Source organism: Stylophora pistillata, chromosome 7 (genome assembly GCF_964205215.1).
Source record: "Stylophora pistillata chromosome 7, jaStyPist1.2, whole genome shotgun sequence".
Taxonomy (NCBI): domain Eukaryota; kingdom Metazoa; phylum Cnidaria; class Anthozoa; order Scleractinia; family Pocilloporidae; genus Stylophora; species Stylophora pistillata.
The window spans coordinates 9,217,219-9,234,818 of NC_142525.1; the positions used below are offsets into that span (position 1 = coordinate 9,217,219).

The window sequence follows — 17,600 nt, forward strand, 5'->3', positions numbered from 1 at the left end:
TCTCTTAACTTGCGAAAAAAGTTTCAGAATTAAGATCAAGAGTTTTAAGGTTTTCATTAAATTAAAGAAAAAATTCATGGGTCATGCATAGTTCGGAGAAAGATGAACCTCATGAATTTAAGAATCATGCTCGTCTTTCTGCAAAATTCAGGGGGCAGGTTTTGTAAAGAAGCTGTGATTCTGCGCCGGTGGGGATAACAAGGTAATTTGGGTCACGATTTATCCACTGAGTTGATAATTGAGTTTGGCCACCTTAAAGACTATCGAAGCTGACGTTTCGAGCGTTAGCGATCCGTGTACCTTAGTGCCAACCGATAGTTTAGATAGATAGATAGTTTTAATGGCCAAATATACATCGCAGCCTAAAGGCTGTGATGAAATTTTGTGGGCCGAGGCCAGGAACGTGTTCGATAATTGAGTCAGTTTGCTAGACATAACGTCTCGTAGTCACGTTCGACGCACTAAAAACTACTATAAAACGAATACAAGAATTGTAAAAACGTGTAAAATGGTATATAAAAAGTCACTTGTAAAAATGTAGCGGAATTCCAAATCGATTTCGATCAATTACGATCCTCATCAGTAGTACTCCGCCATGTTTAAGTATTTTAAACATGGCGGAGTACTACTGATGAGGATCGTAATTGATCGAAATCGATTTGGAATTCCGCTACATTTTTACAAGTGACTTTTTATATACCATTTTACACGTTTTTACAATTCTTGTATTCGTTTTATAGTAGTTTTTAGTGCGTCGAACGTGACTACGAGACGTTATGTCTAGCAAACTGACTCAGCCTAAAGGCTGAATTGCGTATATACAAGTTAATAAATTAAAATATTAACCCTACATATTAATGTTTTCGATACATGATCTAATTATAAAACTATTCCTCAAGCGATCTGTTTTACATTTGGGTACAATGAGGCGCCTATAACTCCTTAGGGCATACCTTGATGGCTCACTAAAGTGAATTAATCTTTTCAAACGGTGTCGGGGGTCTTTTACAATAGTCTTGAAAGTATCATTACATAGCCTCGTGATGAAATCTAAAATGGGGGACAATGTTTAAAAGTTCGGTGGAATCCTGGTGGGACAAGTCAGGGAAAATTATGAGACATAGCCCATTTCTCGACGCGCACTAACTCATCCTTTAAATATTTAGGCAAAGCATAAAAAAAGGCAGGTGCCGCGTACGTAAGAACAGAGTGGATACAGGCAGTATAAAAGATGAACGTATCGAGCCTAGGGACTTTTGACCTTTTTAAGTGCACTAAAAATTAAATAAAGCCGCTTTGACGCTTCCTTGATTACTTAGTTAATGTGTTCGTTCCATTTGAGGTTGTTCGATATGGTCAGGCCAAACAGTTTTGTATTATTCACTACCTCTAGCTCTTACCATCGACAATGATAGGCACAAACTGGGGTTGATTTTTTGCAAAAGAAATTCTGAGCTCCTTACATTTTTCGTGATTGAGTTTGACTCTATTCAGACTACACCACTCCACGACCTTATCAACGATATCCTGGGCATAACTAACGTTTACCTTGGTAACGATTTCTGATGCCGTCGTATCGTCAACATATTTCCATACATCAGCAAAATTGTCAACAACTAAGTCATTTATAAGTACGAGAAACAGCCATGGGCCTAACTTAGTTCCCTGAGGGACCCCAGAGGGCACTGAACCCCACTCTGAATAACAGCCCTCAGATAGTTTGATTCTCTGGAAACGATTAGAAAGGAAGTCTATGATCCAACTAATAATTCTAATAAGCAAATTTAACCTGCAAAATCTCTCTAAGAGTATTCTATGATCAATGAGGTCGAATGCTTTCTTATAATCGAAGAGAATAGTTCTAACAGTGGCACCGTTACCATCGGTTTCCATGGACCAGTTATGCAGCATGTGTGTCAGCGCCTGGGTGGATGAGGACCTGGGAACGGCTCCATATTGATTAGGGTCTAGCACTTCCAGAACTGCAGGCTTTAAGTAATCGGGAACTAAGCATTCCTCGGCCAGTTTCGATAGACAGGGAGTAAGGGAGATGGGTCTGAGCTGCTTCTTAAGGTCTTCAACTAGTTTCACCCTGGGTAGAGGAGAAACGTTCGCATATTTCCAGATCTCTGGGAGAGACTGCTCCTTCAAGGAGAGGTTGATAACTCTACAGACGGTGAAAGACAAACATTCAGTAAACTCCTTGAGTATCCAGTATCGATTGTGTAAGAAAACGTACATCAATTTTTTTTTTCGATTCTCGTTTTTCTTTGCGCCGTAAAAAAACGAAATTGGCCTTTTATTTTCGTCTTTCATTTTTTCTCCGCCGAGAAGGAAACGGCATTCGAATACACTCTGTGCTCTTCGTTTTTCTTTCTCTGTAGCTCTTAAAAAAAAAACCAGATCATTATTTTCTTTTTGCGTTTTGCGTTTTTCGCTTTTCGTTTTCATATGGTTTGGAAAGCGCCCTAATAGTCGTTTGTCCGTTTTTCTTTTACTAAGGCTCTTAAAATTGGATTGGAATTTTTGTCTTTCGTTTTTTGTTTTGGCATGGAGTTTTGAAAAAACAATAACAAGTCGTTTTTGGTATATGGCATTGAAATCGAAAATTTCACATTTCATATTTTCTTAAATATTCCCATTAATCAAAAGTTTCAGTTTCAAAGCCATACACCGAAAACGAAAGTCCAAAATCCCTTTCGAAGGACAAAGGACTAATTAAGCTTTGACGAAGAACTTCGCGCCGACAAAATAGCCTCATGTACTCATTGGATAAAACCCAAATTTCTGTCAAATACATGCGTTACATATTTTTCCCTGGATCACGCGTCACGCATAACAAAGTCGGCAAACCTAAAAAGAATTCTCATTAAAGGAGGTAATTTTTTAAAGAAACTGTGATGCTGCGTCGGTGAGAGTAACAAGGTAATTTGGTATATCAAGTGAGTTGAAATTGTAAATTGGCCCCCGTAACGAGTTGAACTCTTTACGGTGGCCAATTTACAATTTCAACTTAATCGATATACCAAATTCTCATTAAAGTTCGGCCCCCAAATCAGCTCACGATTAAAGCTATCAGTGTCAATATCAAAATGAAACAAAAATAATTACCACCAGTTTTTTTCGAGGAGCTTACAAGAAAACATTCGGGGAGCTAAAAAGGAAATCTCTGGTTTATCTTAAAGGTTCACAAATGAACATTTCCACCGTGGTACTAGTAAAAACACTTGTGATAATCAACTGTACCTAAGTATAAAATAATCAATACAACTTGATTGAATTGTTTTATGCGACTAAAGCGTTGTCTTGCAATTCGACCCGGAAATTTCAGGCTACAGCATGCACAAACAGCCAAGTTCCTTAAAACAGGTACTCCTTCACGCTAGAAAACTCATCAGTGTCACTTTTACAGAATCGGAGTCGTCGAGATGTTAAGAAAGCAAGATGGCAAACTCTAAAAAGAGCAATTAATTGCTGGCGACTCAGAAAAAATTTAGTCTTTGTCTTCTATAGCGGTTAAAGGATGAATAGGTAACTTTGACAGTGCTAGTCACTTCGATTTCTTTCAGTGTTTTTTTTTTTTTCTATCACAAATGGGCTTTACAACTAACATTCGCTTTCAAAGATATGTGAGTTGTAAGGTCTAATATTTATTACAAGTTGCCCCGGCTGATTCATAAATAGCGTGATAAATTTAGAAATGATGTCAAGATCGCCAGCTGCAATATAGAAGCACTGTCAAAGTTCGAGTGACAGATATGTACAGCGGGTCGGCTGGTTTGTAAATGTCAAAGTAAACTTCAGCTTGCAAAAGTAACTTCTTCAAAGTGAAGGTGATGTCTCTCCGATCCATTGTGCTTTGTATCTCGCTGTTGCGACTACCGATTGCTGAGACAAGAACTATCAGATCGATAGGTATGTATTCTATCTCTGTTTATTGTTTGAACGATTTATGAACATCGAGATTTACTTAAGAAGAAAGAAAGTACAAAGCACTACAACAAAGCAGGTTTATTTTCAGTTGGATTAGTTGGTTTAGTGTACACACTAACGAAAAGTGAACAATACAAAACCGTGTATATTTGTTTATCCTTTAAAACACCAGAATATCTAAGCTACGGAAATCTAACGAAATTAATGTTAGTTACGAGTTTCAAAAAGTCAGTTCTTTACATCATCCCACTTCCAATAAGCGTATTCCTGCCACGCTAACAGAGAAATAAGCACCGGAATGGGTAAAAAACACATTTCGGTCGATCGCTGCCAAATAATACTCTTCTCTTAAAGAGATATTAAAAAAGCCGAAAACCAAAACAAATAAAAGAAGCATCCGGTTAGGAAGATAAATACCGCCTTGACCGTCCTGAGACTTCTTCTATGACCATCTGAAAACGTAGTGCCAATTTTTCTGATGTACTCTAGCTTGAAATGAGATCAATGAAAAAAGGATGAATCATAAGGGATTAGGGCGAAAAGATAAAAGTTGAATTTTGCTGTTTAAATCACTCTTTGACGGTGCTTATCTTTAAATTAGTAAATTCCGCTCTTAGGTGAAAAATACCCTCGATATTGAGACACTTCAATAAAAGCCTTCGCTTGTGGGGTCACTGTGTCTTCCTAGTGAAATGAATCCAGCAAAACAGATATTTCGATAATCGATAAGAGTCTAGACAAAGCTGTTTTGGGCGACACAGAGTTGCGTCATCTGCCGAAGCGATGATCTTTACAACTTTAAAGTATTTTGTGAATCAAAGTCTATAATTCTTCTCCGTTTTTTATCGAATTACTTTAATTTTTTTCTTTCTATCATTGTAAAATTCCGCCACAAAGAGAGAAAATAGTCGCGTGATAATTCACCTGCGTAGTCGAGACAATACAGGTGCGATGCCGGGACTTTCCCTAATTTTTGAAGCAACTACAACATATGCATACTGCGCACATTCCAATCATGTTTTTTTGCAGCAGATGTTTGTTCCTCACGTAACATTTGGATTGTCATACTTCTGCCAGATGAACTAAGAAATTACTATTACCGTGTAGTGCGGCGCATTCGCAAAGTTAAATAGAGAATTATTTCGCATTACATTCGTTTTGAACACAAGAGAAGTTTCCAGACTAATTGTACAATGCTAGGGTGACAGTGAAAAGGGTGATAAAATTAGACATGAGTTGAGCTATCTTGACGTCACTGTCCCTACAAAAGATATAAAAAGAGCGGATCGGAAGGAAACTTCGGAGTCTTTGAATTGAAGTCATGTTTTTCCGTTCCCTCTTGTATTGCCACGCGCTGTTGCAACTGTTTGCTCCAGGTGAAACTCTAAGCTTGTCAGGTCAGTGTTAAATATATTAATTTTGTTTCTTAAATGTTTGTCATTACGAAGTTTATTTTGAAAACAGCGAGAGTACTTTAACACTACAACATACTTCTCTTTTTATTGGTGATAGATAGTTAGATAGATAAATAGATAAATCGTTTATTAAAAAGAAACACCTCGCAGTCCGAAGACTGAATTACGTGTATAATATACAAGAAACAAAATTCATAGATAAAATAGTTTAAAAATCTTAATAATAAAAATGTGCAAATCCAATAAAAACGTTTCACTTAGGAGAATCTTGTGTTAAGAAAATATACATACTTAAACATATACATTTACATCCTTAGGCCATGGCTAACAACAAAAGATTTTTTAAGATGTTTGAGTGCTTCATCATATAAACCACCAAAGCCTAAACTCTCGGCTATACAAAAACGTATATTTCACGCCTCGTAACCGAATCATCTGAATTCATTTATCGAGAAGAGTATATCTGAGTCGTATAACTTAAGGCAAATAATAAACTTGAATGTCGTCTTTACAGCGAGGATATATTTTTATTTCTGTCCTTTCAATGCAACTAGTTTTACTTCAACTACGTAGATTAAATTGTACTTGTTCTTGATATCAAACAATTCTACAGCGGCGCATAAGACAGTTAAGCAATCCACTGGGCTCCATGAGGTTAAAACCTCTTGATGGCTCATTTTTGAAATTAATTCGTCTGATTTTCTGCTTTGGAACTGTTGCGAATGGCACAATGCCAACTGCCAGAGATAAAACTACTGCTTTCATTCTGGTCATAATTTCTTAATGACAAGTCATGTTATCACCTCGAAACTTACATGTCTTTCTTTTATTATACTATAACAAATGAACTGTTTTCATCTGCTGATATAATTTCCTTTTTCAAAGAGATTATTCATTAAAAGCACTTCTAGAACATTCGCGGTCTTTCGTGGCCTCTCAAAATATATTTCCCTTCGAATCTAACCATGAATTCTGTTTCAGCGAGCTCATGTATGACTGAGTTTTTTTCTGCATCGAGAGGAAACTTAGATTTGTAAACTCTAAATTCTTGGCACCTCTAATGAGATACTCACAAACCGTATGGAAATAAGAAGCGTTTGTTTGTGATTGCAAGGTGATTGACCTATGACACCAGGTAGAATAAAACGTGTAAAATCAATTTTGTTTTCGAAAATGTGCTGGCTTTACTGGCAAAGTAACTTTGATACTTATCAAGTCTGACATTAAAGGTGGACAATTCTAGAGAAAAAAAACTGAACGCTCTTTGGATGTGGCAGCTTATATATACAAATATAGCGGGAGTAATACAGGAATGACCCATTGCATAAAACAAGTGTGAACTGTCTTTATTAAAGCTCGTAAGAACTGGGGATTTTAGCAAACATTTTCCATCAGTTCGCAGCTGTTTCTAGCTATTTTTAGCCTGGCATATGATGACATCATCCAATTTCGAGATCGTTCTCTTAAATGACACCTGTCCGCGTACTGAACTCAGAGCACTCGCCTATTACTGAATTTCGTAAAAAAATCTTGAAGATTTATGGGGCTATTGAGAGAACCAATTTGTATGAAAAAAAAAGAAAAAAGAAGTGTACTCTAAACTTGTATTGTGCGATGCCGTATTGAGCTTTCACTCTGTAATAAGAGGTCGGATTTTCAGAATCCCGAAATTTTCCCCGTAAAATATTGTAATTTGCCGAGTCAGCAGATTTATCTTCTTTGATTAGAGATCGGAGGCGCAGGAAATAAGATGTTAGCCAGATGCTACCTTAAATAATCATGACTGGGTCATTGCAAGTATTGATTATAGAAAATTTTCAATAAAAATACGTTAGTGGTGATTTATTCAGTGAAAAAACGCTAAGTTACGCAATAAAAATGTTCAGCCGTTTGTGCTTTTGGCCACTGTTTCGGCTTTTGCATGATTCTGACATATCATATCACAATGATATCAGAATGATATCACCAAAACTATGATCCAAACAAAAATGAATTTAAAGCGATATTGCGTTCGTTAAGCATATCGATAGATTGAGGCTGCAATTAGTTTCCTAGCCTGAGCAGAAAATGTTTTAAGAATTACTTTAGTTGAGTAGAGTTACTCTTTCGCATGACATTCCTTTCGAAAACAAGAGACGTTCGCCGACAAGTTGTTCAGTGGTAGGCTGTGGGCGGAAAGTGTGGTAAATTTAGACATGAAGTGAACTATCTTGGCCTCACTGTCCGTACAACAGATAGAGAGAGAGCGTGTAAGAAGGGACCTTCGTCCTTGAATTGAAGACATGTTTTTCCATTCTCTTTTGTATTGCCACGCGCTGTTACGATTGTTTACCCCAAGTGAAACTCTATACCTATCAGGTCATGTTAAATATATTTCATTTAATCTGTTTTTTAAATGTTTAGTCTGACTACGCAGTTTATTTTGAAAACAGAGACAGTACTTTCACACTACGACATACTTCTTTTCTATTGGTGTGTGTGCATGGTTTATTATATAAACCATTAAAGCGTAAACTCAAGGCGAAAAAATAATATCATGCGTAGCCCAGATTGATCATCAGATCGAAATGACAAGCTTTTCGCCAATAAACCTCAATAGTGGAGAAGCGTGCCTTGGTAAGCTTAATAAAATGACCCAAATGTGAATTCCTTTGTCAAGGCGAATACATTTCCCTTCGAATTTAGCCATGAATTTTGTTTTAGCTAGCAGATAGCTTAGTTTTTTCTTTATCAAAAAGGCAATTAGATTTGTAAACTCCGAGTTCTTATCATCTTTGATGAGATATTTCACAAACCGTATGAAAATAAGAAGCGTTTTGGCATCATTTCAGCCTCAAAGAAAGCTCGGTTTGTGATTGCAAAGCTATTGACTTAATATGACACCCGATAGAATGAAATTCGTTATTGAAAAATCTTAAGGATTTATGAGGATCTTAAGAGAACCGTGTTGCCGAAAAAATGTTTACTCTAAACCTGTATTGTACGGTGCCGTATTGAGCTTTTAACCTGTCATTACGGTCGGTTTTTCAGAATCCCGAGATTTTCCCCCCTGAAATATTGTAATTCTCCGAGTCAGCAAATCTCTGTTCATTTTAGTACTAGTGTTCGGAAGCGTAGCAAATAAGATAATAGCCAGATGTTACTTTAATGATGACTGGGTCCTTGCATTTACTGATTGTAGAAAACGTCCAATGAATATCTGTTAGTGAAAAAAGGCTAAGTTACTCAATGAAAATGTTCAGCAGTTTAAGCTTTTGGCCACTGCGTTCGGCTTTTGCAGGACTCTGACAAATGATATCACAGTGATATCGCCAAAACTAAAATCGAAACGAAAACGGAGTAGCGATATTGGGTTAGCCAAGCATAATGATAGATTTTGGCCGGAATTACCTTTCCTAGCCTGTAAAGAAATTAAAATGTTTTATGTGTGTAGTAGATTTATCATTATATCGAAATGACCCACTTTTCGATGAAAACCTCTATCGTGGCGAATCATATTGCGAGAAGCTTAAATTGAGTGACCCAATAATAATGTAAACGTAATTTCCTTTGTCAAAGCGATAGTTTATCAGCAAGAGCATTTGCAGTATTTCGTGATTTCTACAAATAATTTCTTGAAATTTAGCCAGTTTGTTTCAGCAAGCAGATAATTTAGCTCCTCGTGTATCAAGAGGACACATGAAAGTGTCAACATTAAATCTTATTGAGATATTTTACCATCCTTGGTTGATATGAAAAGCGATCACAAGATAGAATAGAGATGTAAAGTCAAGACTAAGGTTTTAAAGAAATATTTCCATCAGTTTGCAGATGTTTCTGGCTATTTCTAGCCAGGTAATAATGACATCACCCAATTTCGAGTTCCTTCTCTAAATGACACCTGTCCGTGTAATCCAGAGTAGGCTCTTATTATTGAAAAATCTTCAGGAGCTATGGTGGTATTAAGGGAAACAAGTTGTATACAAACCTTCGATATAAACCTGTAATATGAGTAGTATAGGACTATACTACTAATATGCGGTGCCATAATAAGATTTCATCCTGTATTTAGCGGTAGGTTTTAAGAATCCCGAAATTTTCCCCCTTTGGTGTCCCCCGTTGGTGTTTTTTTTTTTTTTTTTTTTTTTTTTTTTTTTTTTTTTTTTTTGTACGTGTAACTTTTCGTTTATTACTTTTGTAACTCAGTAGAATGCCAATAAAATTATTTAAAAAAAAAAAAAAAAAAACGTTATAACTAGTACCTGCTTTCGTATTACATCATACTGTAAATATTTTATTCATCTACTTGTCTGTTATCTAATTACTCACGTTCTGTTACTCATTGATTGAAGATGGCATAAGCATGCCGAAACATGTCTCTCAAAAAAGTTGTCTATTTCTTACAATATTTATCATACTTGCTACTACTACGACCTTATAAAAATATTACAATTTTTACCACTAATAAGCGGTTTTTCTAACCCTTAACTGGGTCCCAAGGGCCTGTTTGAATTTTTCTTCACATGTATGGAACGGTCACTCAGAGCGGATCCACTCATTTAAAATCTAAGAATAACTTTTCGAGTAAAATGCAAACTATGTTGATCTCCGAATTCCGAAATCAATGTCAGCAGAATTTTTTAGCAAGTTTTAGAAAATTAACTAAGTGGCATAAAAATTGGGGTCTTCTTTTATCGTTTTCTTCGTTTTATATATTTTTTTGTTTTTTATTTTTTGCCTTTTTGCTTTTGTTTTAATTTTTGTAATGTATCTTTTCTGTTCACCGTGGGTTCGACTGCGTTTCGAAAATGAAACTGTACGACTTGGGGTTTACCCCTTCGTTACAAGTGATATTGGTGGCGAAAGTTTTGATATCACGTTTCAGACAGAAAGTTCAGTGACAACAACAGGGCATAATCTTCATTCAACAACAGCATATTTCGAGACGTAGACATGGATATCCAGAAGTTTTGGTGGTACATTTTTTTGATTGTCGCTCATCTAGGAGAAAATTACGCCTCCGAAGGTCAGTAAGGCAAAGGACTATAAGTTGCACTGTACTTTTGAATGATTTATAAGCGTGCGGTTGACGCCGGATATAGGGGCTGAAAGGAGAGGTTTCCGCTGCCCATGAAATTTCACCGTAAGTTGTAGAACTTGGCACACACACACAAAAAGAATTGAGATGGTGTCATCTCTCGCTTACTTGTTACATTTTGGCGGTGTAACTGTCTGTGAAAACTATATATCTCAGTTTGTATTTTTGTAAACAAACCTGACCTGACCTTGCGATCCAAAAAAGTCACGTTGCGCTGGAAAGGGAACTGAATTATCAACGGGATTTGCGTTCGTCGAAATTGTTTCAGAAGAATCGACATAATTAAGAAACGTATAGTTCTGCTTGGTCTCAAGAAAATCAGTTTCTGAATAACTACGTTCATTAATTGACTTAGGAAATCACTGAAAAGGCCCGCGGAATTATCGAGGTCTGCATTTTATATTAATCGTGTTTCGTTACGCCATAGGGGGCCCAGACAAGCGACGAGTCTGGTTGTTTATTCGAAATATAAAGGAATGTATGGGAGAATATTGAAGAGTCTTATTATCGTAAACTAATATCATGAAATGTCTGAGTTAAAGCTCAAAATAAATGTAAACCTACCTCACTTGCTGTGTATTGTCGTTTCTGTGGCTCTAAATGGCGAATTTGAGCGATTTGGCGGGTTTTGCGTCGACTGTTACTGATACGTTGTAAGAAGAAGACAATTAAGCTTGTCTCCTTCTTATATTTTCTCGTTGCCATGTTCCCACCAATCACGTAGCTCCATTTTCTGCCTTTAAAAGCACACACAACCCACAATTCCTCTATTCGCTCCGACGAAGGACTAATGCTCGAAACGTTAGCTTTTATAACCGTAACGGTGGCCAATTTACCATTTCAACTTTGTTGATATATTCAAATTATTTCCTTCTTAAAACGTATAGTAACAGACGACGCAAAACCCACCAAATCGCTCAAATTCGCCATTTAGAGCCACAGAAACGACAATACACAGCAAGTGAGGTAGGTTTACATTTATTTTAATCTTTAACTCAGACATTTCATGATATAAGTTTACGATCATAAGACTCTTCAATATTCTCCCATACATTCCTTTATGTTTCGAGTAAGTAACCAGACTTGTCGCTTGTGTGGGCTCCCTGTGGTTACGCAAACGCTCTCTCACCATCTCCCATTATTTTAACATTTAAGTTTAGAAATGCTTTGAAGAGTTTTATAAAGAAATCAACAAATTTAGTGCAAAAGAAAGGGTATCAAACAATGTTTTTCTTAAAGGCCCATTTTCATCCGAGATCCTTTGCAGTCGTTTGTTTTTCTTTTGGAATCGCGCTATTGTTAAATGGCCAACTCTGATAGTCATTCACAAACACTATTAGAAGAAAAACAAAGATTTGGTGTAGAACACAGTAAAAAAGTTTGCAGCTAAATATTTGAGACTGAAAAATCATCAATCGAGTCTGTGTATAAAACTTGTACAAAGCTTACTTGATGTTGAAGGAAATTGTTCGGTTTTAACACTAAATAAAATGAGATACAATGAGATACATGAGGTTCATATATTTTGCACTGCGGTATTAGATACATATGATGCATGATCCTCGCAGTAGATAGCGCTATTTAAGCAATAGCGAAAATCAGACCTGAAAAAAATCAGTCCTGTACGGGACTCCAACCACTGACCTCTGCGATACTAGTGCAGCGCTCTACCAATTGAGCTAACAAGCCAACTGAGAGCAGGCCGTTAAGTTGATTCGTAATAAACCCGTGTAAGTGATAAATGAGATACAATAAGATATATGAAGTTCATATATTTTGTACTGCAGTATTAGATACATATGATGCACGATCCTCGCAGTAGATAGCGCTATTTAAGCAATAGCGGAAAATCAGATCAGACCTGAAAAAAGTCAGGCCTGTACGGGATTCGAACCACTGACCTCTGCGATACTAGTGCAGCGCTCTACCAATTGAGCTAACAAGCCAACTTGGAGAAGGCCTTTAAGTTGATTCGTAATAAACCCGTGAAAGTGATAAATGAGATACAATGAGATATATTGGTAGAGCGCTGCACTAGTATCGCAGAGGTCAGTGGTTCGAATCCCGTACAGGCCTGATTTTTTTCAGGTCTGATTTTCGCTATTGCTTAAATAGCGCTATCTACTGCGAGGATCATGCATCATATGTAACTAAATAAAATATAAACAAATAACCAATATTGGCCAAAACTGATTTACTTTACGCATTTCAATTATAGAATAATGACTTGTACAAATGAGATCACTTACATGCATATCTCATAATCTCAAGTAAAAATCAGTCAAATAATTATTCTCACCTCGAAAAAATCTCCCCGGAGTCTCTAGTTCCATCGTAGGAACAATGCAATGACATTTCTGCAAAAGCACTGTCTGTAGTGTTACCGCAACCCATTGTTGTTTTCCTTGCCCTCCATAAATCATACACAGACTCTCGAAGTCGAATAACCTTTGCCGAGCCGGGCAGACTCGGCCTTCCTCTAGACCGCTTCTTCGGCGGCATCAACTTTTCAAATGACGTTTTTCACCGTCATACATATAAGAATTAAAAACTATTTACTGATATGGATACTACGATAGTTTGTTGTTCGCACACGATTCAAGATGGAACTTTGAAAGCCCTAATTAGTAAGATGGAAGAAGATATCAAAGCGATTCAGCAACTTTGAGCAAAATAGCGTATTTTTCATATATGAAAAATGATCTGGGCGCGCAAGGCATCTCGGTTTAAAATAGGCCTTTCATTTTGCAATTGCCGAATACGATAGCACCACGTCAACTTCTGTTATTTGATTAGCCAGATAAACAGTGCTCCATCTAGGAGCCAAGACTCAAAATAATAGAGTTATGGCACTATCAAATATTCTTCATGAACGGGGTTTTCCTTTTACTATTAAAAGCAAATATATCATTTGCCAAGACTTAAAATAATAGTCTTTTAGTACTCTCAAATTATACTTCATGAAAGGGGTTTTTTCTCCTCATTTCTTTAAAATGCAGATATAACATTTGCTTTCTAATCAAATAAATTCCAGAGGCGATTCTCAGCTACAGTCGATTCTCTAACATTTTAGAGGGTTTGGCAATAGAAAATTGACCTATGGGGGGGTCAGGTAAGTTTTATTGTGACACAAGCAAAATCCCTTGAGCAATTCAAAAATTACCTTCCCCATAGAAATCACAAGAGAGCTAGTTAAAATTACAATCATGATTGCTAACTTCCTTCTTTTCATGATCTCTGCATTCCTTCGACAGGATTTGATAACAACGATGCAGAGAACCAGATCGTTGTTGAAAACGATGCAAGGGACGTACAGATCCATTGCTTGATAAACACAGATGGTCTGCCCCTATCAGACCTTGGTCTGTATCTGTGCCCGACGATGGCACAATGCAGAAATGATAGGGACAGTTACATCATCTCTCGGATAGAAAGTAGAAGCGTTTACAATTATTACCCTAAACAGTATAAACTTAGCTTAAATGGAATATTGAGTGTAACAAAGATTTCATCAAAGCATGACGGAATGGTGGTCTGGTGCATAGGAAAAGTTCGTCACCACGGAGTGCGAGAAAACACCACTGTTATTCAAATAGCCCGAGGTACGATTTTGTTTGCTTAATAAAACCATCCATCATTATGAAAACAAAGCTAAGATGGATACCGTTTCCGTTTTAAAACAACCACGGTATGGTTGGATCCAGGAACGTTTGAAAAGGAGTGAAGAAAGGAGTGGGGGGTGGGGAGGGGGAAAGATTTTGGTTACGAAACATGAAGTTTCAGTATCGTGGAAAATTATTCTTTGACCTCTAAGTCCCTTTCTCCCCCCTTCAATCGCAATTACACATAGAAGAAAAATGAATAAAACACAGATAAGTAAAAAAAAAACAAAAATTAAATTAGTATTCATTTAGGTTTCCAAAACCATTTCTTTTTTCAGAGAGGCCCACAATTAGAGTAAAAAGTCCACAACTATTCTCGGTAGTCAAAGGAATGACTCTGCACTTAGACTGCGAAGCAACTGGTTTTCCTACACCGCAGGTGATCTGGTTTCGAACTCGTGACAGGAAAGTGCTTCTAAATCGAACAAATGACGAAGCCACAAGTTTGGTGCGGAGAAATGTCACCAAAGATGACGAAGGAGGATACAGTTGCACAGCTACAAATTCATTGGGAAGTGATAGACATGAGGTGCAAGTAAATGTCATCGGTGAGTTATAATTCCATACGAAGGACACCATAATCGAAATGGCAATAGACTGACAAATACACAAAATAACGAGTTGATACTTCTCCAACTTACTTTAGTTCAGTTATCGGCTATCAAAAAACAAAAAACACAAACCTCCCCTAGGATTAATAAGACCAAAACAAAAGAGACAAATTGAACACTAACTCGAAACGCTCACATAAATATTGATCATCAATGTTTATGTTAGCGTTGTGGGGAGAAGTGTTGCGTGACGAGACTAAAAACGGCTGCGAGGGAGACTATGTTTTCATCTTAGCACTGCAAAACGCCGAACGCAGTCATTCATGTATTACGTTACAAATTAAGTTATCCTCATTAATTTGATCTCTCTCTCTCTCTTTATGTGTGTGGATTTAATACACAGATGACTCTTCTTCAACGATATCAACTCTAAAAGGTATTTAGGGAATTTTATGGCTTAATTTTTTTTCATTTCTTTGTTATTTATATTTTTCGTGCGTTTATTTTAATAGTTATTGTTCTTTTCTTAATTGTGGGTGCGTCTCTTTTTTCATAGTTTTGATCTGTTTCCGTTCAACTTGATTTCTTTTATCTTTATGTCGGTTTTGATTCACTTTGTTTTCCTTCTTGTGGTTTCTGTTTTTTAGTTGTTTTGTAGATATCTTTTGGCACCTCGGCAAAACAAAATGAAAACCAGAGTTATGACTTCAAGAGCACTTTTCGAGTTACGACGAAGAAAAAACAAGACTAATTCTATTCTCTTTCCTTAGTGCCATACTTTGAAATGTGAGAGCACTCTGGGAAATTATATGGTAGAGAAGTTTTGGATAAAGAAAAGCGATAGACTTCTTGCCAATGTTAAACTCAATCGAGGTCTAGTTCGCTATTAAGATGATTCATTTTGAATATGCTGTTTTTCTTGATTTATTTCAGACAGGCAAGAATATCAAGAACAGAATGCCTACATAGTGATCCCTTGCGCATCGTTGCTCCTCCTGATTCTTGCTATAGTGTGTTTAATCTATTTATGGCGCCGCAATAGCTCTCGGCGTTCAAGCCAGGAAAATGCGGTTGTAGTATAAATTTGCCAACCTTAATACTAATGCAGTTCCTTTTTTTAATTTTATTATTTAAAAAAAAAATCAACAAAACAAAACAAAAACAAAAGCAAAAACAAAGATGCATAGAACGTTGAAGCAAAAAAACGCATAGAAAACATGACATGATTTAAAAGCCTCAGTATTTGCAGTCAATAACAAAAGAAAAGCCGAATGAAAACTCAATTGTATTTATTCCTGTAAATATTGATAAAATGAACATAGGGGTTGACGTCTATAAAAATTATCTTCTTATATATAAAGAAAGGGTTCATTTATGTACTACAAATTTTGGCTGCCATTGTAAACATGCAAGAAACTGGACAACAGAATCGAAACTCATATTATTTTCATTCCTAGCCTTGATGAATGAATTATTTATTGCACTTTGGAGCGGCAGCTAGTTTTGCACTTCTGTTTAACATCACCAGCACTTTTTTTCGCTAGTAATTTCGATTCAAAACTACTGATAAACAAATCACTTGAACTGGGAATAGCACAATAGTATTTATACCATATATAGTATTTAAAATACTTTTTCTCCGATACCCCAAGAAGAGTTTGACTTGGGAGAACAGCAGTATAATATAATATATTTGTAAAATATCAGAATTTTTTTTATTTCATAATTAAAACAATATTTCTCTAGTTGTGATTCATGGTTATTATGATGGCTTTCAATAAGACTTTCATAAACGATTTTTGGTGAAAATTCGTGTCAGGAGTTTAAAAGAAGTAATTTTATAACTCAGAACCATATAAACCATAGAAAGCACTTTTCGATCACGAGTTAGAAAATCGAAACTGAATTAATCGAGCTGGTCATCCGAAGAAGGAAAATATCTTTAAGATACAAAAAGTACTCAGAATTAAAAGAGGGCAGCCCCGCTAAAGCGCGGGAAAACGCGAGGAAACGTGTGTGACCGAGTAGCGATTGTTTCTAGCTTGAAATCTTATTGGTTGAGAAAGTGATACGAGTTTTCTAAATCAATCGCAGAGCGAAGCGAAGATACACCGATCCAATCCCAGATTACTTTCGACTCTCGATTGAAAATTTCTTTATTTCTTTAGGTATAAGGCTACGCTCAACATGCTTTAGTGTCATATCAACAGGAATAAAAATGTTTGAAATGTTATGATTGTCAGGTTGTTGTAAAATTATTTTGGATATATCAACAAAGTTGAAATGGTAAATTGGCCACCGTAACGATTACAAAAGCTGATGTTTCGAGCGTTAGCCCTTCGTCGGAGCTCAACTTGAGAAAAAAAGTTTACAAATCTCACGGAAAAATCGAATTTGGTAATTAACAAAAGCAGAAATATAAATGACAACAACATTTATTTATACCAACAAAAAGGTAAAAGTAATACATAGATTTTGAAACTTAAGAGTAAGGTATTAGCTGCCTATAACCATAAGGGCTAGGAAAATTAGGCAGCTATCTATGAAATACAAAAAGTGCTCTAGATCATTGGTCAGGAGAAAGTGTATCTTTTGCTACTATCGTAAGTTTTAATCGTTTTCCTATAACCTTTATTACTTTATTATTGTTTTTCTGGGGGGGAGGTCCTTGTTCTGTTATACTTTTTAATAACACTTGTTTCACTTTGCCGATAAACGTGATATAATAGATATAATGGTCAGAGGGCGAGAAGACCATTATAACAACTATTTCTGTTAATACCGATTTTAACATGAATGATGATTAATGTAACAACGATTTTTTAGACATTTTCATACAATGAATAGCTTACAATAATAGCACTTCGATTTGACATTCACATGTGAAAAAATAATCATTAAAATCACTACTCAATAATAAGAATTAAAATATTTTGTAACATTTCAGAATAATATTGATAAT

General features: G+C 36.2%; 1 protein-coding gene across 3 annotated transcripts; it reads left to right on the forward strand.

Moving 5' to 3' along the window:
* The first annotated feature begins 3,599 nt into the window (after positions 1-3,599).
* LOC111343571 (neural cell adhesion molecule 2-like) lies at positions 3,600-17,315 on the forward strand. Of its 3 annotated transcripts, none has more exons than XM_088726900.1 (5): positions 3,600-3,915; positions 13,680-14,027; positions 14,366-14,635; positions 15,042-15,074; positions 15,572-17,314. In XM_088726900.1, the coding sequence occupies exons 1-5, from the start codon at positions 3,837-3,839 to the stop codon at positions 15,718-15,720; spliced, it is 879 nt and encodes a 292-aa protein (XP_088583026.1). In that variant the 5' UTR covers positions 3,600-3,836; the 3' UTR covers positions 15,721-17,314. The 3 variants fall into 3 exon arrangements, with proteins under 3 accessions (XP_088583026.1, XP_088583027.1, XP_088583028.1); XM_088726901.1 differs by lacking the exon at positions 3,600-3,915 and adding an exon at positions 5,156-5,330 and having other exon boundaries at positions 15,572-17,315; XM_088726902.1 differs by lacking the exon at positions 3,600-3,915 and adding an exon at positions 10,202-10,353 and having other exon boundaries at positions 15,572-17,313.
* The last annotated feature ends 285 nt before the right edge of the window (positions 17,316-17,600 follow it).

Coding starts and splice junctions, on each gene's coding strand:
- LOC111343571 (XM_088726900.1), top strand. CDS start 3,837: ATGTCTCTCCGATCCATTGTGCTTTGTATCTCGCTGTTGCGACTACCG. Junction 14,028..14,365: donor TGTTATTCAAATAGCCCGAG/GTACGATTTTGT, acceptor TTCTTTTTTCAG/AGAGGCCCACAATTAGAGTA. Junction 15,075..15,571: donor AACGATATCAACTCTAAAAG/GTATTTAGGGAA, acceptor GATTTATTTCAG/ACAGGCAAGAATATCAAGAA.